Source organism: Rosa rugosa, chromosome 6 (assembly GCF_958449725.1).
Source record: "Rosa rugosa chromosome 6, drRosRugo1.1, whole genome shotgun sequence".
In the NCBI taxonomy this organism is placed as follows: Eukaryota; Viridiplantae; Streptophyta; class Magnoliopsida; order Rosales; family Rosaceae; genus Rosa; species Rosa rugosa.
In genome coordinates, this window is record NC_084825.1 from 7292532 (window position 1) to 7314359 (window position 21828).

The window sequence follows — 21828 nt, forward strand, 5'->3', positions numbered from 1 at the left end:
AAGGCCTTCCACTCAAAAAAAAGCTCTTGCACTCTTCATAAGAAATGATCCTTGGGCTGTCTAGAATGGATCTGGAAAGTTTCAGCACATTTCGATTTCATTTGGTTAGTCTGCCACCCCTCCTTCCTTGTCTAGCTCGGTTTTTCCTAGCCGAAGTAGGAAAATATGCTAAAGTTGACTTGTCATACTTCCATGCTTCCATAGTAGGCTTTATTTAGCCTCTAAATATATATTTCGAGCTTGTCGACAATATATAGCTTGAGCCACTGATATTGGCTCAATTTCTCCAAGACGTGCGTTGTCAGGCCAAAATGTTCATTTTGGGTCCAAACATTAGGTTTGAATACTTAAACACTTAATGGAATTTGTTAGGTTTAAGTCATTTTCTGCTCCCTTATCCTTCAATTTTTATCTCCACTAAGAACTCAGATTCAACATTCGATTTCTTCATATGAAATGATCCACCATGAATGCAGATTATTTTGGTAAAATTTCAGAATTTATTTCCATGTGGTTGGGCCGGAAATGCTGCTGGACCTCTTACAGGTCCAGTTTTCCAGTTTTGCTTCTGCAGAAAATTGGATTGATTGTTTGAAGGCCTTCCACTCAAAACTAGCTCTGGCACTCTTCATAAGAAATGATCCTTGGGCTGTCTAGAATGGATCTCCAGAGTTTCAGCTCATTTAGAGTTCATTTGGTCAGGCGGCCGCTCCTTCTGTTTAGCTCGGTTTCCCCTAGCCGAAGTAGGAAAATGTGCTATAGTTGACTTTTCATGCTTCCATAGTAGGCTTTATTTAGCCCTCTAAATATATATTTCGAACTTGTCGACAATATAGCTTGAGCCACTGATAATGGCTCAATTTCTCCAAGATGTGCCTTGTCAGGCCAAAATGCTCATTTTGGGTCCAAACAGGCATGGTTGAGTTTTTGAAATAGTTTTATGTTTGAAGCTCGAGTATTTTGGCTGGATGCTTAAAGTTTTGCAATGGAGTTACGAGCCTTGTCGGTATATAATTGGGGGGATTTGAAATAACTTTTGTACTCGAGGTGGTACTGATGTGTCCTTGGTTATACGTTTTTGGGTGAAATGGCTGTAAATAAGTCGAAGAGTAGCTGTAGTAACATCGTTGGGTGCCCTTAGAAGTTCAAACGAAATTGCTATGTGATATGGAGTATGATTCGGGTCCTGGGTCGTGGAGCCTTGGAGATTAATTTGTGGTAGGTTCTTGGTTGAGCTTTTGCTAGACAGATAGGTTGTGATCTTATGAGAGTGGTTAGTGGAATAGTTTTAAGGAAACAAGTTTTCCAGTTGGCTCTAGGAATATTTCTAATTAAGGCTTAACCAGAATTCTTGTTATATATTGGGTAAAACGTAATGCGGTTTGTCTATACAGTGACGTATTTCTACGATGTTTAATTTGAGAAATTGGATTGCTATGTGGTTGGGCTATTTTCGGATCCAGGTATCACTTTGTATGATACAAGATGTTGGACGGGTGTTTGTTTTTTGTCAAGGTTGTTGTTCGAGGAGAGACTTTGTGAATGGTGTTTTGTCATGTAGGAAAACTGGTTGCTGCTTGAGTTCAATACATGTATTAAATGGATTGCTTTAGAGGAATTGAGTGAGTTTTATTACCTTGGTGCCATTACTGGTGGTAATAGGTTAAGTCGTTTTAGAGATATTAGTTATCGCCTTGATTGACGTCTTTATATGAATTTGAATAGATTGTTATAAGCTTCAAAATGATTGTAATTTTTTTTATAAAATTAATAATGATTGTAATATTATATATTAAGGAGCCATTCTAATGAAGACCACTAAAAATGAGGACAAGTTAAAAAGACATGACTGTATGTCAAAGATGCAAAAACCATGACAAGCTTTCATAACAGTAAACCCACGCATGTCAAATGGGTTGGCTCCAAATGAGATAGATAGTTGAAGATGTTGAATATTATATTCAAGGTAGAATGTGAGGCGTTTTAGCTGGAAAGTGGACAACAAGCGATTAATTCTCAAATTAGCTTATCGATTTTATTTGGTAACTAATTCTCTCTTGTTCAGTGGGGGAATGCATCATTTTGTGGAAAGTGGACAACAGGCGATTAATTCTCAAATGCTAATCAAGACAATAATATGTTATTTAGGAACTTGAAAATTGTATTGAATTAGGATTCTTGCAGGAATTATGAAATTCTAATTACTCTCTTCTGCATGATGTCTGGATATGATCTAATTGCCTTTCTGTACTTAGGAGTTACGTTTATTAATATGTATCTTCTTTTTGTTACACCAATAACCAATTGGTCAAAACTGGTGTGAGTGTGGGACTGGATTTAACAGTGGATGCTGGACGGTGTGGGCTCATTTGCGTTTCTACTTTACAGATGTGTGGACATCATTTATGACTGTGAAAACATAACAAGGAAACTTCCTGCTCAAAATCTCTGCCTCTTTGAGAATCCAGTCTACTCTGCCTCTTTCTTCTCCGTACTCCAGAAACTCTATCCACGTACAGCTTTCAATGGTGATCATTGAAGAAGCCTCTTCTTCTTCTTCCACCCGGCGGCCATTGACTAGAAAGAGAGTATTTCCGTCAACAACAGGCGACTCTGATTCAATTCCGATTTGGAGATCGATGGCGTCAACCTCTTCTCGTCGTCGTCAATGGAAATACGATGTCTTTCTAAGTTTCAGGGGGGAAGATAGCCGCCATATTTTTACCGGTCGCCTGTATGCTGCACTAACTCAGAGAGGAATTCTCACCTTTATGGATGAGCCAGAGCTTGAGAAAGGAAAATCCATTAGGCCTGAACTTTTAGCTGCAATTGAGGATTCTAGATCTGCGATTGTCATTCTCTCATGGAACTATGCTTCTTCGTCATGGTGCTTGGATGAACTCGTCAAGATTATTCAATGCATGAAAGAAATGGGCCAACAAGTCCTCCCCGTCTTCTTAAACGGCGTGGATCCTTCTGATGTGCGGCACCAAAGGGCAAATTTTCACCTCCCCGAATGGGAACCCCAAGTAGAAGTAAGGGCACATGAAGAAGTTTATGGGAAGCTTAATGAGGACAGACTAAATGCCAGGAGAGCTGCTTTGACTGAGGTCGCCAATCTTTCTGGCTGGCATTCCAAGAATTATGTGTAAGTCTCCTTCCTCCATACTACTCATAACTTAATATGTTTCCTTGCTAAACTAGATATTCAATCCCATAACATAATCTCTTCTTTTTAAAATGAACTATTCTTTATGATTTAAATTGGGATTTTTTCTGATTGAGGGATGGATACGAACGGAGAGTAATTAATGAACATCCAGTAAATTTGAGAGACTCAGTGGATTACCATTTTGCATTCACTTAATCTTGCTAAATGCTAATATTGTTTTTGCCGCTTTTGTTACATTGCTAAGTTTCTTACTCACAATTTTATCTAAATTTTCTCAGATCTGATTCAAAAATAATTGACGAAATTGTTAATCATATACTAAAGAAGTTCGTGTATACATCTTCAAGTTTTCACAAGGGCTTCGTAGGAATGGATTCCCGCATTGATGATTTGTTAAGCAATTACATATGCCCGCAGCTTTGTGGGGTGCGTTTTATAGGGATCCATGGCATGCGGGGCATAGGTAAGACAACACTTGCTCGAGCTATCCATGATCAAATTTGTCAGGATTTTGACCGAACCTGCTTTCTTTCCAATGTTAGAGAAATGTCTAAAAACAATGCCCTAGTTTCTCTACAAGAAAAACTTCTTTCCAAAATCCTGATGGCAAAAGTTGAAAATATAGAGGATGAATACACAGGAGCTGCTATGATAGAAAGGCGGTTGTGTAGAATAAAGGTGCTTGTTGTTATTGATGATGTGGATCAGTTGACACAATTAGAGAAATTGGCTGGAAGTCGCAACTGGTTTGGTCCAGGGAGTAGAATCATCATAACCACCACAGATGTTCAGTTGTTAAAGGCACATGACGTTGATGCTACATACAAGGCTAACGGGTTAAACTGTGATGAAGCACTTCAACTTTTGAGTTTGAGGGCTTTTAAGAAATGTCCCCCACCAGAAGATTATTTGGATCTGTGCTACCATATTCTAGGGTATGCTCAGGGGCTTCCGTTGGCTCTCGTGGTTTTAGGTTCTTTTCTATTTGGTAGAAGCATTGATGAATGGGCAAGTGCAATAGATAGGCTAAAGAACACACCACATAAACGCATTATTGACGTGCTTCGGATTAGTGTTGATGGACTGGATGAAAAAGATAGAGAAATATTCCTACATATTGCTTGCTTTTACAAGGGGAAGGATAAGGATCGTGTGACACAAATACTAGACTATTGCCAGCTTGACCCTGTCATTGGTTTAAGTGTTCTTGCTGATAGATCTCTCATAACTATCTCCAACAACGAACTGTGGATGCATGATTTGCTACAAGAAATGGGATGGGAAATTGTTCGTGAACAGTCTCCTAAAGAGCCGGGCAAACGTAGTAGACTATGGTCTCATGAAGACATCAACAATGTGCTGAAAAAAAATATGGTAAGAGTTTGATAATGAAAAAAAGAAGCTAAGCATGTTATTATTTGTGTTCTGCACTTCAATTATTGTGTAAAAAAAGAAATAAGGCAGATTTACTTATAATCTGCTTAGGTCTTGGTATTCTTTGTGTTCTGCACTTGAGTTATTATTCTTGTTTTTCATTATCAGGGAACAGATTCAATCCAAGGCATGGTAATGGAGTTGACTAAATTACAAGTGGCTCATTGGAATCCAGAAGCCTTTTCAAATTTGTCTCAACTCAGTCTCCTCCATATTCATAATGTGGACCTTCCCAAAGGCCTCACTTGTCTTTCTAATTCCTTGAGACTCCTCGAATGGACTGGGTATCCCTTAAGATCTCTCCCAAAATTTTTTGAAGCAGATGAACTTATTGAACTTAACTTGTGCTACAGCAACATTAGACAGCTTTGGAAGGGAACAAAGGTATGGCTATTAGTTAATACTTAATAGTCTACTTGTTTATCTCTATGAAGCAAGTTGTCTGTTCTTCTGTGTGGTGGCTCACTTTTTCGATTTTATGAGCAGAATTTTGACAAGTTGAAGTTCATCAAACTCTGCCATTCTCAAAACATTGTGGAGACCCCAGACCTCGCAGGCGTTCAGAATCTTGAGAGTTTAGATCTTGAAGGATGTGAGAATTTGGTAAGAGTCCATCAATCCCTTAGATTTCTCAAAAAGCTTATTGTCCTGAATCTTAAAGACTGCAAAAGTCTCGAGAGTCTGCCAAGTAGAATTGAAATGGAATCTCTTGAAACATTAATTCTTTCTAACTGCTCAAAAGTTAAGAAAATTCCCCAGTTTGTTGGAAATATGGAACGTTTGTCGGTGCTTTATCTTGATGAGACTGCCATTGAGAAACTGCCTGTGTCAATTGAACGGCTGAGTGGCCTTGTGTCATTGAATCTGAGCAACTGCAAAAATCTTGTCTGTCTTCCGAGCACCATCAATAAATTGAAGTCTATTAGAAATCTTAATCTTTCTGGATGCTTGAAACTTGGCAAACATCAGGTAAATGTGGGGGAGATGGACTGTTTTGAGGAAAATGATGTGAATAGTGGGTCTGCAATAGAAATGTCATCTACCCATGATCTCATAAAATATGTGAGAGGTTCAGTCTTTCGTGGATGCGAAGTAGTTTGGGGATCTGTAAATAAGTTCTTGCCTTCTGGATTGGTGCAAAAAGTGAATACAGGGCCAATGAGTTTCCGCTTGCCTATATCTGGTCTGTGTAATTTAACATATCTGAACCTGAGTAATTGCAATCTTGGTGAAGGAGCATTTGCCAACGAATTTGGTTACTTTCCCTCTTTGGTGACCTTGAATCTAAGTGGAAACAATTTTGTTCGTCTTCCTTTTGGCATTAGATTGCTTTCTAAGCTTGAGAACTTCAACTTGCAGAATTGCAAGAGACTTCAAGAGTTGTCAGACCTTCCATCAAATAGTATACTAGATTTAAAGGCAGATGGTTGTACTTCACTGAAATACCTGTTTGATGCATCAAATTTGAACGGATTAAACAAATCATATTTCAATTTCATCAATTGCTTCAATCTAAATGGCAATCAAGGATGCAATAACATAGCATTTGAAATGCTGAAGACATTCATGTATCAGGTACTCCCTCTCTGTGAGCGCGCGCGCGTGTGTACGTTTCTGCTCATATACTTGTACATATTAATCAACTAACAACCTATCTCTTCTTGCACAGGGAATCTCTAATAAGAGGGAAACTTTTCATATGGTAATTCCAGGAAGTAATATTCCTGAGTGGTTCAGCCATCGGAGTGTTGGGTGTTCATTAAGTACGGGACCTGCATGCTTAGATGAAGTTTTGGGATTTGCTTTGTGTGCTGTTTTTGTACTCCATGAGCACCATCCAGTGGATAAGCTTTATATGGATGAATTCAAGACTTTTAATGCAACACATCATCTTGTATGTTGCCTGAAGCGTGATGGAAGAGAATTGGAAGTATATGGCAGACAGCCTGCATTTCGCTTTAGTGAAGAGTTTTGCCAGGTTAAGTCAGATCACCTGTGGCTATTCTATGCATCTCGTGATAAATACTTTGGTACAGAGAGGTGGCGTAACTGTTACGGTCAGTTGGAGTTCTTATTTGAAACCAGAGGGCCGGGTGTGAAGGTGAGAGAGTGTGGAGTCCGTCTGATATATGAGGAAGATGTGCAAGAGTTGAACCGAACAACCACTTCATCAAGCAGTGGGATGTCTCCTTATGGGGATAGATTGATTGGTTTTGACATTCCAGTTGCAGGGGAAACCAGTGGCAGTGGTAGCAGAACTTGCACGCTTGAAGAATTATAGGACTGACAGAAAAAGTAGGGGATCCACCACTGGCCACTCTGAAAGACCATAATTAAGGACTTTCTGATCCCATGGTTGGAAATGAGTTGCAGATCATGAATGGCCAATGCCTCCTCTTCTCTCATTTGAATTTCTGCAGTAATTACTTTCTGGAGCTCTCTTGCCTTCATCTTTTACAGTTTGTGAGTCTTGATCACTCTAGTTTTGTTATTTTGCCTAGTTATTAGGACTCCCAAGTTATTTCCAAATGGCACTATAATCTTACTTGCATAACCGATATTATTGAAGTAGTTTTACAATAAATTGAATTGCCTCTCTGTAGTTAGTTTGATAGGAAAAGCATATAAAGCTTCTCATATTGATTATAGTCTATAAGCTATCAGTACACTTGTAGGCTTGCACCATTAATGTTATACTTGTATACTGTGTACTCATGTAGAATGGTGTGCTGTTATAGAGAATTTTAAGTAACCTTGCATTGCATTCTTAGCAATTTGTATGAAATTATGTGGATCCCCTTGAAATGATGACCGGGCCTTTTTATACACTAAACCAACAAAATGTACGGATCCTAAATTTTCTTTGGAAGTCCATCCTTGTACCATTGGACACATTTTTTTGCAATTTTCTGGTACAGAGTTGTGTTAGCCATCGATTCTAGAGTCCATAAGAATGCATTGATTGCACCAACTGCCTGGTGCGTGGATCTAAATAACCAATGGCATTGGTTTTTTTTCTGAATAAAATGTGTATCTCTGCTGGTTCAAGGTATTCCATTTGATATAGATAGCGAGGGTCGAGGCAGTACATAAGTATAAAGGTTACTTGAACTTTCCTTGAGTAGTGCAAATTCATGTGGACTTGATCAGCTTACTTTCCTCTTTACAGTTTCACTAATGAAACTTGAATTCATCAAGAAGAAGGGGGAATATGATTTGATGTTGGCTTGAAAGTGGAATTAACTGCTAGAAGTTTATAGAAAACATGGTCCTGTCTGTGCATATATGTTTGACATCTTTTGGCTGGATATAATAGATGTATTGCTTAACATCTTCCTCATCAGTTTGCGTGAAGTTCTGTTTGGATGTAATGTAGAATTTGAAAAGATGTACGTACTTTTCATTTCGGTTTTATTTTGCAAGTGCCAGCGCTGGTCCCATCCGACTTTGCGAAGGGCATGAATTCATTAGGAAGAGCATATTGTTGAGAATATTGTGTAATTAATGTAATAGATTTGTTGTATAATTAGGAGATATCCTTGTATCTTCGTTATATCCCTAAGTTGTAGGGATTTGCTAGCTGTAGACTCTGTATATATTTACTCAATATCAATGAGAAAAGAATTCAGTCCCAATATAATCTTTTATGGTATCAGAGCAGGGCTAACCATCCCTAGCTCTTTGTTTTCTGCCGCACCAGCAGCATCATCATTCATCCCATTCCAATGGCTCTTGACGACGATGTTCTTTCCCCTGCAACCGGTGGCAGCACCTCCTCTCTTGATGAATCTGCCAATCCCCTATTTCTTCATCACTCTGATCATCCCGGTTTGCTCCTTGTATCGAAGAAGTTGACTGGTGACAACTATAATTCATGGTGCCGCGCTATGAGGATATCCTTGAGTGCCAAGAACAAGACCGGATTCATCACCGGCACAATCAAAGAACCTTCTGCAATCAAAGAACCAGAAGAGCACGCTCTATGGCAACGTTGCAACGACATGGTTTTGTCCTGGATCCTTAATTCCTTTGAACCGGACCTCGCCGATTCAGTTCTCTCTTGCACAACTCCTCATGCGATTTGGGAAGATCTCAGGGAGCGATTTGCCCTGGGAAACGCCCCACGCATTTTCCAGGTTCAACGTGATATCTACAGAATTGAACAAGGACAAATGTCCGTTGCCGCTTATTATACCAAGCTGAAGGCACTTTGGGATGAACTCGCCTCGTACAATACTGCAGAGAATTGCACCTGTGGGGCTCAGAATGATCGCACTAAACTCATGCAATTTCTCATGGGGTTGAACGAATCATATGCAGGTACTCGTGGTCAAATCTTATTAATGAATCCATTGCCTTCTGTTAGACAGGCCTATGCTTCTGTAACCCAGGAAGAAAAGCAGCGTGAACTTGGCTCAGCCTCTCTTGTCCCATCTAATGCGGCAACCATGGCAGTCCTCAGGCCACAAGCAATGAATCAAGGTGACCAAGGCAGCAACTCACGCAATCGTCCTCCGGTTCAGTGCACTTATTGTGAGAAATATTATCATACTGAGGAAACTTGCCACAAGAAGCATGGTTATCCACCTGGTCACCGTCTCTACAAACGCAATCAGCGACATGGCAATAGACCTCAGCAACGCAGCAATGCCTCTGCCAATCACGTGGATTGTACTCCATCTTTCAAGGAACTTCAGGCTACACTTCCTAATCTTACTGAGGATCAGTACACTCAAGTCATTGCCGCATTGAATCCCAAACCATCCACTCCTCAAGCCAACGCTGCTTCTGCTGCTGAGTTTGCATCAGGTTTGTCATTAGTTGATCCTAATCGATGGATAATCGATAGTGGAGCAACTCATCATATCATCAATTCACCGCAATATTTTACTAGTCGCAAGACCACATCTTTTCCATCTGTTTCTTTGCCCAGTGGTGCTAAGGCAAATATCACCATGAAAGGATCTATTACAATTAATAATGCAGTTTTGAGAGATGTGTTATGCGTTCCCTCCTTTGATGTTAATCTTATGTCCGTTGGACGAACTACGGATGATTTGCATTGTTCGGTGACTTTTTTTCCAAATTGGTGTATCTTGCAGGACTTGGCTACGAGGATGATGATTGGTGTGGGTAAGCGACGTGGAGATTTGTACTACCTTGTGGCGTTGTCTTCCACCATCCCTGCCAAACACCCTTTTGCTTGTCATCTTACCATCTCTTCCGATCTCTGGCGTCGTCGCTTGGGTCATCCCTCTCCTGCTCGTCTACAATATTTAGCAAAGAATTCTCTTTCCTTTGTTTTTGATTCTAGTCATAAGTGTGCGGTTTGCCCTTTAGCTAAACAAACTCGCCAACCTTTTCCTTCTAGTTCAATAACAACTTCTCGATGTTTTTCACTTATTCATTGTGATATTTGGGGACGTCATAAGACGCCTTCTCTTCATGGTGCTCATTATTTTCTCACTATTGTGGATGATTTTTCTCGCTTATGGGTATTTTTGATGCGTCACAAAAGTGAAACGCAACATTTACTTCGGAATTTCTTTGCCTATGTTAAAACTCAATTCAATTCACATGTTCAACAATTTCGCTCCGATAATGGAGCTGAATTTCTCTCTCTAAAGAATTTCTTTCTTGAGCAAGGAGTTATCTTTCAGCATTCTTGCGTTTACACGCCTCAACAAAATGGCGTTGTTGAGCGCAAGCATCGACATCTCCTAGATGTTGCTAGAGCCCTACGTTTTCAATCTCACTTACCACTTTATTTTTGGGGAGAATGCATCCTTACCGCTGCATATACAATTAATAGACTTCCCACACCTTTGCTTCGTAAGAAATCACCTTTTGAGATTCTTTACAACAAACCTCCTAATTACTCAAGAATGCGTGTCTTTGGTTGCACAACTTTTGCTACCTCTGTCAATCCTTCCTCCAAGTTTTCTCCGCGAGCTCACAAGTGCATCTTTCTTGGCTATCCAATGGGCCAAAAGGCATATAAGTTATATGACCTCGAAACCAAGAAAATCTTTACAAATCGTGACGTTATTTTCTTGGAAGACACCTTCCATTTTGCGTCTTCCCATCCAGTAGTTCCATCATCCTCCCCTTCTTTTCCTTCCCAGCCCATGCCTCTTCCTATTCTTGACGCACCTTCACCACGTTCTGCTCCGCCAAATCCTACCGCCTCATCACCTATCCCACCATCCAATTCACCTCCTCCTTCTCCTCTTGCACCACATACCGATCCTCCCCTCCCGCCCAGCCCCACCGCTTCCAGCTCGACCTCACCCCTTCCAGTCCCTCCCATCGACGGACAACATCCCGTCGAAAATTCCCCCATTGAACCTCTTCTTTTAAATGACCCGAATCTTGCTCCTCCTGACGTCATTGTTTCCCGACGCTCACAACGGACCTCTATTCCTAATGTTCGTCTCCGGGACTACGTTTGCTCGCAAGTGATTTTGCCTCCACCCACTTTGTCATCTCCTCTGCCGAGTCCTCCACCAGGTACGCGTTACCCACTTTGCAATTTCATATCTTATCAGCGCTATTCACCGCTGCATCTTGCCTATATTGCCGCTGTTAGCAGGGACGAAGAACCTACATCTTATACTCAGGCTGCCTCTGATCCTCACTGGCAACATGCCATGGAAGAGAAACTTGCTGCTCTCATGGCCAACAATACTTGGACGCTAGTCCCTCTTCCCCCTGGTAAGCGTCCCATTGCTTGTAAGTGGGTGTATCGCATTAAACGTAAGGCGGATGGTTCTATCGAGCGTTATAAAGCTCGCCTTGTTGCCAAAGGTTTTACACAGGCTGCCGGTATTGATTATCACGACACCTTCTCTCCTACTGCAAAAATGATTATTGTTCGCTGCGTTCTTGCTCTTGCAGCGTGTAAGGCATGGTCTCTTCATCAGCTTGATGTTAACAATGCCTTTCTTAATGGTGAATTGCATGAAGAGCTCTATATGTCCCCTCCTCCTGGTCTTCGGCGACAGGGGGAGAATTATGTGTGTCGCCTCAACAAATCTCTCTATGGTTTGAAGCAAGCCTCGCGGCAATGGTTCTCCAAGTTTACCGAAGCCATTCTTGATGCCGGTTTCATCCAATCCAAGGCTGATTATTCTCTCTTTGTGCAAAAGGTTGGTAATTCCCTCACAGTACTATTAATATATGTTGATGACATTCTTATTACTGGGAACAACCTAGACTCTATTCGCGCTACCAAAGAGTTTCTGCATGCCCGTTTTCGCATTAAGGACTTGGGTGACCTCAAGTTTTTCCTTGGAATTGAGATTGCACGATCACATAAAGGTATTTATCTATCTCAACGTAAATATGCGTTGGAAATTATTAAAGACACAGGTTTCTTGGGTGTTAAACCTGTTGATTTTCCCATGGAAGAATGCAAATTGTCAAATAAAGGTGAGCCGCTTAAGGATCCTGCTGTGTATCGGCGTTTGGTTGGACGACTTATATATCTCACTATCACCAGACCTGACATCACCTATTCAGTTCATGTCCTTAGTAGATTTATGCATGAACCTCGTCAACCTCACATGGCAGCTGCTCTTCGAATTGTTAAATATTTGAAAGCATCTCCCGGTCAAGGTTTGCTTTTGAGTTCTAATAATGATTTGAGTTTGAAGGCTTTTTGTGATTCCGATTGGGCTGGCTGCCCCATTACCCGCCGATCTACCACGGGATATTGTGTTTTCTTAGGAGACTCATTGATCTCATAGCGTACCAAGAGGCAAAAGACAGTATCATTGTCAAGTGCGGAAGCAGAATACAGAGCAATGGCTGGTACGTGTTGTGAGATTACTTGGTTACAGTATTTGTTTACTGATTTGCATATATCTATTCCTAGACCGGCCATTCTGCATTGTGATAATCAGGCAGCTCTTCATATAGCTGCAAATCCGGTTTTTCATGAAAGAACACGCCATATTGAAATGGATTGTCATTTCATTCGGGACAAGATATTAGATGGTTCAATCCAAACTCGTTTTGTTGGTTCTTTGCAACAACTAGCAGATGTGTTCACAAAAGCGTTAAGCAAAGACAAGTTCAGGTCATTGTTAAGCAAGTTGGGAGTCCTTGACATCCACTCTCCAACTTGAGGGGGAGTGTTGAGAATATTGTGTAATTAATGTAATAGATTTGTTGTATAATTAGGAGATATCCTTGTATCTTCGTTATATCCCTAAGTTGTAGGGATTTGCTAGCTGTAGACTCTGTATATATTTACTCAATATCAATGAGAAAAGAATTCAGTCCCAATATAATCTTTTACATATAGTAACATTTTCACAGTAGCTGTAAACACATCAATACAGAATCCAGTGACTGACAGTTTTTATTTGTAATCTGATCTTTCCTTACCTTAACCAAATCGTTGAAACCACCTTCACCCTATTCTCAACTTTTTACCATTTGTTGTGTTCTCCCATGCCTTTGGGACAGACTCTGAACCCCTATTAAGTCCTGGAATTAATGGATACATGCTTGAGTTTGCTGATGACAGGTCTTTCAGTAGACCATTTTGCGGTGTCCAAATCCGATTGCTCTTTCTCCACCACCATTTATCATTTACTCTCTGAAAGGTTGGTGATTGAAGTTGACCACCAATGAGGCTGCACTCCAGCTATGCCTTCAAATCTGGTAGTTGACAAGGCTTTGCAAATATATGGACCATGTTGGTAGACCTGAAAAGTTTCAAGCTTCGCTAAGTCGACAGTAAACATTTATTTGGCTTTTGGCTTTCCATTGATATCACTGATCCAAGGATTGCTTGCAATTCATGTTTTGTCAAATCTAGAACTGTGCAAAAGGACAGAGAACCATAATCTATTTGACAAAGCATATACTGGATCATTGATTAGAAGGGTCTCTACATCATTCAATTTTATTGGAAAATCCCAATTGCTATGTTGTATGACCAAACCTGATCTTCAATTATTGTACCTAGCTAATGATTCCATCATATAAATTGCAATATCATTTGGCCTACTCTTTGACCAATTCAAAATGATCACTTCCTGACCAAACAGGACTCTCCATGCCGTCACAAACTCAGATTAGGAAGACTGCCTTTCAACAACAATATACATTTATCTATTCATGGACTGTTAATTTTGATATCCACAGTACAATGTGCTTCCTTGAACTTTCCATGAGTAATGCAAATTCATGTGGACTTGATCAGCTTACTTTCCTCTTTACGCTTTCACTAATGCTTCAGTAGTACAATGTGCTTCTTTTTTCTCTTTTATTATTGGGAAAACATCACATGTATTTCATTCTAAAGAATCTGAAATTGTAGCTTAAGAATATCATGTTACAAAAATTTTGAAATTTGAATGGATAAATACTATCCCTTGCTCTCCTTACCGCCCTGCAAATTAACAAGTCATCAAACTTCTAGTTTTCGGCGTTAGTTACTGAAGCATCTTCTTCCATCTGGTCAGCTAACTGTTTCAAAACTGAGTATATTTCCTCTTTCAGAGGATGCAGCCGGTCTGATACAGTGAAAGCATGCACTCTACTTTCAACTTCTACCCAACTAATGGCCCGCTCTTTCCTCACATGTCTCTCATCCATAAGCCGTCTCACCTTCCCTACCAGCTCCCATCTACCTTCTTCAGCATATATGCTTGAAAGCAAAACATAGGGAGCAGAAGATTGAGGCTCCAACTCAATAAGGTGTTCGGCCACTTTTCTTCCCAGCTCTGTATTTCCATGGATTCTACAAACACCAAGTAATGCATTCCAAACTTGACCGCCAGCTTTACATGGCATATTTTCGAGCTGGTTCATCAACTCATCAAAACATCCAGCTCGACCCAAGAGATCAATTAAGCATGCATAATGTTCCTCATCAGGAACAATGCCATAATCATCAGTCATGGACTTGAAAATCCTACGCCCTTCCTGCACTAGACCAGAATGACTACAAGCATTGAGAATGACAACCAAGGTGGTCGTAACCGGCTTTACACCTGAACTGACCATGTCTTCAAACATCTGCAATGCCTCTATACCATGACCATGCTGTGCTAAGGCAGACATCATTGTGTTCCATAACACGATGTCTTGCTTATCACCCATGAGCTTGAAAACCTGCCTTCCGGCCCCCAAACTGCCGCATTTGGAATACATGTCGATAAGAGAACTCACAACAATCGTGTTGGGTCTTAAATTACTTCGTATTAAAGAGGCATGAATTTGTTTACCATGCTTAAGCGAAGCTATACTAGCACAAGCACAAAGGCAACTACTAAAGGTAAACTGATCAGGCCTGACTTGAAACAGCATCATCTCTGCAAACAATGCAAGCGCTTCATGCCCCAATCCATTCCTAGCATACCCCGAAATCATAGATGTCCATGACACCGGGTTCTTCTCAGGCATCCGATCAAACAACTCACTAGCTGATTTCATATCACCCCATTTGGCATATCCTGAAACCAGTGTGGTCCAAGCAAGAACATCCCTCACAGCCATCTCATCGAACAATCTCCTGGCATCCGCCATCTCCCCACACTTGGCATAAGCATCCACCACCGAACTCGAAAGCACCACATTCGACAAAAACCCAGCAACCAAGACCTGCCCATGAGCCTGCCTAATAAGCTCCCATTCCCTCATCTTCACACACACAGTCAAAACACCTGCAAAACTAAACTCATTAAACCCAACCGACGATCTCCGCAACTCTCTATAAAACCTCAAAGCCTCATCACAATCCCCATTCTGGGCATAACCAATCACCATGGTGTTCCAGGACACAACATCCCTCTCAGGCATTTTCTCAAACAAGCTCCGGGCCTCCTTCAGATTCCTCAGCTTCGCATACCCAGATAGCATATTGTTCCACGAGTACAAATTCCTCACAAACATTTTATCAAACACCTTGCGTGCATCAACCTCATCGCCGCATTTGAAGTACATCCCAATCAAATGATTAGCCAAAAGCAAAGGCGGGCGTTTGAACCCAGTGAGCCTCAAATACAAGTGAACCCATTTGCCTTCTCTGAGGGACCGAGCGTCTCCGCAATGCTGCAGTAGAAAAGCGAGAGACTTGGTGGGCAAGCGAATACCTTTTCGGAATAAGAGGTCGAGGGAGGAGACGGCTTGGGAGAGTTGGCCTTGGGAGCAGAGGTTGAGGATGGATTGGACGAGGCAGGAAGGCTTGTTGTGCTTGTTGGGGAGGAGGCGTTTGTTAGGTTTGAGCGGCAGAGTCAGAGATGGGAAGGAGAGAGAGGGCATTGCAGAGTGAAACCATGAGAGGTTTGTGGTGAAGTCTTCATCTAGGGGAGGTTGGGAATGGGCCTCGAGGGTTCAGCTCCGGCGAGCATTTCCGGTATCGGTAGGGATGAATGAGAATGACATTGACAGCGATCCAATCTAGTATAAATACCAACTGGAGTTACACTACCACGAAAAATATAATTTTACCAGAAGAAAAAGAAAAAAGAAAAGAAAAGGTTTTTATACTATAATAATTTAGTACTTGGGGTTTGATCTAACGGAAACCTGGCAAGTTGAGCGAATGTGAGCTCGATACTCAAAGAGGTTTAGTGTTCGATCATCCGCTTGTGAAAAACATCTTCTGATGAGAGTTTTATTATCATGTCTCAATTCAGAGTGGTAGCACACTTTGTCACCATTTTTTGTACCAAACAAAATTTATTGGTGTAAAAAAAGCAAAAGATAAAGAGATTATTTTTTATTTTTTCATGAACTTTATTAAGAGCAATGAGGAGTTAAATATAACCCTAAGCAAGTACATCCTCAAGAAACAGAGGAGCATCACACAATGGATCTGTTAAAATGAATCAACAGAGTGCAGGAGGTTTTATTTTTAGAAATGAGAATGGTCAATGGTGAGCCTTTATTAACTGCTTCCAAAAATTTGGGAATGAATGATGTTCTTATTTCTGAAGCACTAACTCTAAGAGCTGGCCTTCATGCTGATGTTCTTCATGGTTTCAAAAATCTCCAGGTCGAAAGCGAATCGGAAGTTTTACTGAGAATTGAGATGTTGAATTTGTTGAGAGTTACGAGAGACTCCCAGTTATTTTAGTATCATTGTTAGGAGATGCATAGGATGGCTAACGATCCTTTTTAACTTGGCCAAAAGTGCCTGAGCTGTAGTACTCTATAAATGGGAATCACCAAAATGAAGAGCCCTCAAGTCTTCAACTATTGTGCTTATTGTGTAATCGAAAGACCCATTGTGCTTCGTCTAGCTTTGCTAGAATGCTCAACATCCATCTTTTGATTGGTTTTATTCAGTTTCAATTTTTGATTGATCAAAGGTCCTTTCTATTGGCCACACTATACTCTGGCATTTCTCGCTGTTAATTTCATCTAAAAACACCTTAAGAGACAATTAGTAAGAATTGAAAACAGATGAGCAATCACAGAAAAGCATTGAACCGAGTCCAACACTGTATACTATTATTGTGTTAACATGGTCATCAGCTTCATGTTGAGCAAAGGAAAAAACGCAAACTCTGTTACCGGAGCTCTAATTTAATGTACAGAAAGAAAGGAAAAATTGAATGAAAATGCAACAGTCACTATTCTCACAAAGATCAGAAACCAAAGGAAGAAGAGGTAAAGAAAATAAAAGGAAAGGATGTAAAGAAAATAAATAAGGGAATAGCAAACCAACAAAGATAAGATTGCTGAAGAACAGTCCTTGCATGAAGATGCTAAACAAATGAACAAATTTTACTAGTATATACATAACTTTATTTCTTGAAAACTACATAAATGGCCATACATGAAATCACAGTCATTGCGAGCATCTTCTTCTTTTGAAACAATAGCTTGCTCTAGCTCTGAGAGCATATGCTTCCAGATGCATTGTAGGCATCTTCAAACCAACATTCCTGGCCTTGGAGGTCATGAATGAAGGTTAATTTTCATCTACAGGATACTCATCAGACTCAAGGAAAAGTAATAGCTCAGAAGTTGGAGAAATAATAGGGTTCAATGATGTCACACACACACACACACACACACACACATTATATATAGTTAGGAATGATAACTATTAACAACTAAAATCATGTCCTAATGGATGACCCTAATTGACACCGAGTACACACTGGTAGAAAGCATTACTCTATACAGGCAATTTGTTTTATCAAAACCACTGATAAAGTGAAATCATGTCTGAGTGTACCACAACTATGTATCCAAGGTAAATTTTATACCACAACCAAAAATGAGTAATGCTCTCTCAAATTACCAACCAGAGCACACATTCCAAATGACAATGATGCAGTCTCCAAAGCATAGTACAAATTCCAGTTGACAAATTTTTTATAACAAATAACACCAGCATTCTACTCACTGGATATTGATTCCCAGCACTCAAACAAAATCTACAAAAACCTAAGAACAACAATTTCAAATCATATCCGAGCGGCATGAAGTATTTGGGCTTCAAGTATTTAAGTAGATGAAAGATGCCAAATTCAAAGCAGCAACTCGACAACAATCACAAATATAACAGGAAGCCAAAAACAAAGTTCAAACACAATTCCATGTACAGTAAACTGCAACGACTAAAAAAAAGTTAAAACTAGAAAATTAGAGCATGATTATATCCAATCTCAATACATTTCATCTGCTTGCAACCCTTTTGCAATGATTATACAATACTAAATATTTACATTAAGATCAGGGACGGCAGAAGTACCTCTCCCAACTGTGTAATACAATCTGATACCAATATTGCGTTTTTGAATAACATAAATTATTATTCAAAATGCAGTCCAAAGAGTGAATGAACATCAGTTCCCAACAGATGAACAATCAAGAAACGAAAAAGAAATAAAACCACAAACCAAATAGACAGTTGGATCCCATAAACTATTCTTGACCTTGAATAATAGCTTATTTATCAACAACAACAGCAGACAGCCTCTAAAATATGCAGGAGGAATGCAGCATTTTGAGAAATTTAAGAACAGCAATTAGGACACCGAATCAAACCATTTTCATTGCACTCGATGCATCTCTTGAGCGTCTCTTCATCCTCATCAAACACCTTCCTGCTCCCACTGCAATTCAAACACGGCACGAACCTCGCATCCCCACAACCCCCACACACAGACCCGGGTTTCCGAATGGGAAGCCCTTGCAATATCTTTGCCAATTCTCCCGTCTCAAACAGCTGCTTGATCACCTCAGCACCTCCCACATATTTCCCCCTTATAAAAACCTGCGGCAAGCTCACATTCTTGGCTCCCAACACGCTCTGCAACTCTTTCCTATAATCCGAATCCATCGAAATATCCCTCTCATCAACCCAAACCCCAAACCCTCTGAATATCATCTTCACAGCATAACAATCCTCATACGTCCTTCGAATCCCGCGCAAGCTGGTGAGGTACATTACAATCCTGTCATCCGTACCCGGCAGCCTAATCGACAACACCCGAAAATCCGGCGCCAGAGACTTCGAATTGGCCATCGATTTCGACGGCCTGAGCTTCACCAGGGACTGCGATTCGTCCGAAACGTTTCGCGTGGGGAGCTTGTCGGTTTCGAAGAAGCTGCAGAGCTTCTTCACCTTCCCTTTAAAAGAACTGCTGGCGGAACGCACCGTTTCCATGGAATTGTAGAATTTCTTGAACGACCCTGCGTGATCGAGCGCGTGTTGGGCCTTCTTGGGCTCGGCGTACATGGTCATAGACCGATTGAAGAACAACCCCCGGTTTGGGGAGGAGGCCTTGGACTTGGCCTTTGACGACAAATCAACCCTGTTTTCGAGATCCGCCATCGACCCGGATCAACAATCGCCGCCAATTCCAATACCCTGATCTCGCTTTCTTCGAATTCTGCAGCACCGCCTAGGGTTTGGATTCGGAATTCGATTCAGGAATAGCCGAAATGAGAGAGAGAGAGAGAAAATTGGAAATGAAGATGAACGGTGGGAGGAGGGGGGGAGGATGATCGGAATGAAAAGTGACCGTTAGATTAAGGCCGTGGGGTATTTGGTGAGAGAGAGGAGGAGGAGGAGGAGGAAGATGGTGATGAGGGGAATTGAGGTTGTTTTTGTTTTTGGTTTTGGTTGGTGAAGGTGGTTTTTTTGTGTTTGTCAAAAAAGTCTTGTTCTGTTTTTGTTTGTTTGCCAAAAAGAAATTTATGATTTCAAGGACAAAGGCATTTTCATCGTGTCTCTGGTAAAACCCAGGTTTAATTATTATTTTTTTTTTTTTAACCCAGTGTGCTTTTCTTGCGCGCGAAAAAAAGGTAAAGCCGACATGTGGGGACCTGTAAGCTGACTTGTCAGATTCGTACGCGGTATTTCCGTATTTACGAGCTGTGTTTACCCGAAAAGGTTGATTCAAGAATCAAGACAACGCGGTTATATGAATTTCGAGTGTTCTGGTCTGGGTTATTTTTGTCTCGGGATTATTCAGGTGGATACTGTTGGCCCGGACTGAACTGGATCATTGGTTTTGGACTTTTCCTTCCGGTATTTGATTGGTGCGGGAAAGGAAAGGAAAAATATATCAATATTTCAATAATATCTTTGTATTCTAAAATAAAAATAACATCATGAAAATTTAATTTTGGCAATAGCACATTTGGGCAGAGATATTGTAGTCTAAAATTTTCATAATAAATGCTGAGAATGATATTCTCCGAATGACTTTCTTTTTCTGATTCCTGAAATCCGTGAACTGGAGAGTTTTGTCAAAAAAAAAAAAAATGCCAAAGAGTATTAGGACCTCTTAATTTAGTAATTTACTCACTTGACCTCATTCTATTATGAATTATTAAATGAAAAATAACATAGTAGACTAAATGACTACTAAGAACAATAATTATACCAAAACAAAATTATATTTATTTTCTCTAGACTTTCCAATTCAATAAACTCTTTACCATTATCCTTATCTATTTTCATTTTCATTTTCAATATCACTACATATTCATTAAAGAATTTATATATATTTAATAGAATCAATCAATAAATGATTGTCATTAATACTCAAGCACCATTACATATCATTCCACTACTATTTAAGACATACAATAAATAGAAGAGACAATATTTCTCTCTCAGCCCTAGCACCGCAAGAGAGACCCAAAACCTTCAAACAATTTTCCTGTCCGACGGCGGCCACGGGTAGCGCTGGCTTCGCTGCTTGGTGTTGTCCTTGTGCTGGCTGCCGGACGGGTACCTCTATGTCCTGGGATTTGGTCTGCAGAATAGATGTTTGGCTCGGGGTTTTGGCCGGATGGTTGGTTGCGGTCTGGGCGGCATCTCTGGTCCTTTGTTGCGTAGATCCGGCGAGGGAGCTTTGGTGCGTCTGGATGTTGAAGGCTTCCGGGACCGGCTCGAGGGGTTGGGGTCGTGGAGCTTTGGATCGTGGGACGCGGCATAGCTGCTTGCTTCGTGGCGGCGCGGGGTGCTGCTTTGGTCGCGGGGGCATGGTCGCGGCAGCATGGAACGCAGGGGCTGTGGCTGCAAGTCGTGGCGGAGGCGTGGTGGAGTGGCGGTGCATAAGAGCTATTCTCATGGAGCTACAGGGTGATTGGAGATGCTTGGTTTGGATCGGGCCAGTCCAGTTTGGCCTTGAGTTCAGCATTGTCTCTTTGGGCTGCTCTTTAGGGCTTGCTAATTTGGGCTGGGTGTTTTCCCTCAGTCTACTATTGGGTCTGTTTGAACTCTAAATTAGATAGTTTTTTCTTTCTAAGCTATACCCTATTTTTTTAGGGACCTATGCACTTTTGTTTTGTTTTTGTGCCTATTTACTATGTATGTTCATAGTTCATAGGCTCGCTGAATAAGTGAGCACTGGTTGTCTAATGGGTGATGCTAGCATACCACGTCCTAGACTTGCCCTAGAGTTGGCAAGGGAAGGTATGTTTCCGTGCCATTCTGGCTTGAGATGAATGAATGATTTGGTTCAAAAAAAAAAAAAAAAAAGACAGACAATAAATTGTGGCGATACCACGATGATACATAGGAATAGACCACTCATTAGACATCAAGTGCTCACTAAAGAAAACCAAGCCTATAAGCTATGATAAAACTAGGACATAGCAAATAGATCCAGTGACTACACTTATTAGCACTTATTAAGAACTAACAAGCATAGCTCCCTAGAAAAGTAGGGAATTATTTAATAAAACTAACTAAATTGTAGGCTAAGGCCCAAAGGACAACCAAAAAACCCTAG

At 40.7% G+C, this 21828-nt stretch overlaps 4 protein-coding genes across 4 annotated transcripts; 2 read left to right on the plus strand and 2 right to left on the minus strand.

Moving 5' to 3' along the window:
• The first annotated feature begins 2443 nt into the window (after window positions 1–2443).
• LOC133714700 (disease resistance protein RPV1-like) lies at window positions 2444–7310 on the plus strand. The gene is made up of 5 exons (XM_062140909.1): window positions 2444–3148; window positions 3451–4546; window positions 4715–4990; window positions 5093–6181; window positions 6276–7310. The coding sequence occupies exons 1-5, from the start codon at window positions 2526–2528 to the stop codon at window positions 6885–6887; spliced, it is 3696 nt and encodes a 1231-aa protein (XP_061996893.1). The 5' UTR covers window positions 2444–2525; the 3' UTR covers window positions 6888–7310.
• Window positions 7311–7509: 199 nt separating this feature from the next.
• LOC133714701 (uncharacterized) lies at window positions 7510–10087 on the plus strand. The gene is made up of 2 exons (XM_062140910.1): window positions 7510–9415; window positions 9709–10087. The coding sequence occupies exons 1-2, from the start codon at window positions 8332–8334 to the stop codon at window positions 9741–9743; spliced, it is 1119 nt and encodes a 372-aa protein (XP_061996894.1). The 5' UTR covers window positions 7510–8331; the 3' UTR covers window positions 9744–10087.
• A 3402-nt stretch (window positions 10088–13489) lies between these two features.
• On the minus strand, window positions 13490–16035 carry LOC133718240 (pentatricopeptide repeat-containing protein At2g21090). The gene has a single exon (XM_062145060.1). The coding sequence runs from the start codon at window positions 15881–15883 to the stop codon at window positions 14036–14038; it is 1848 nt and encodes a 615-aa protein (XP_062001044.1). The 5' UTR covers window positions 15884–16035; the 3' UTR covers window positions 13490–14035.
• A 2147-nt stretch (window positions 16036–18182) lies between these two features.
• Window positions 18183–19738, minus strand: LOC133716068 (uncharacterized protein At5g39865). Its single transcript, XM_062142805.1, has one exon. It carries the CDS (start codon window positions 19413–19415, stop codon window positions 18594–18596), a length of 822 nt encoding a protein of 273 aa, XP_061998789.1. The 5' UTR covers window positions 19416–19738; the 3' UTR covers window positions 18183–18593.
• Window positions 19739–21828: the final 2090 nt, after the last annotated feature.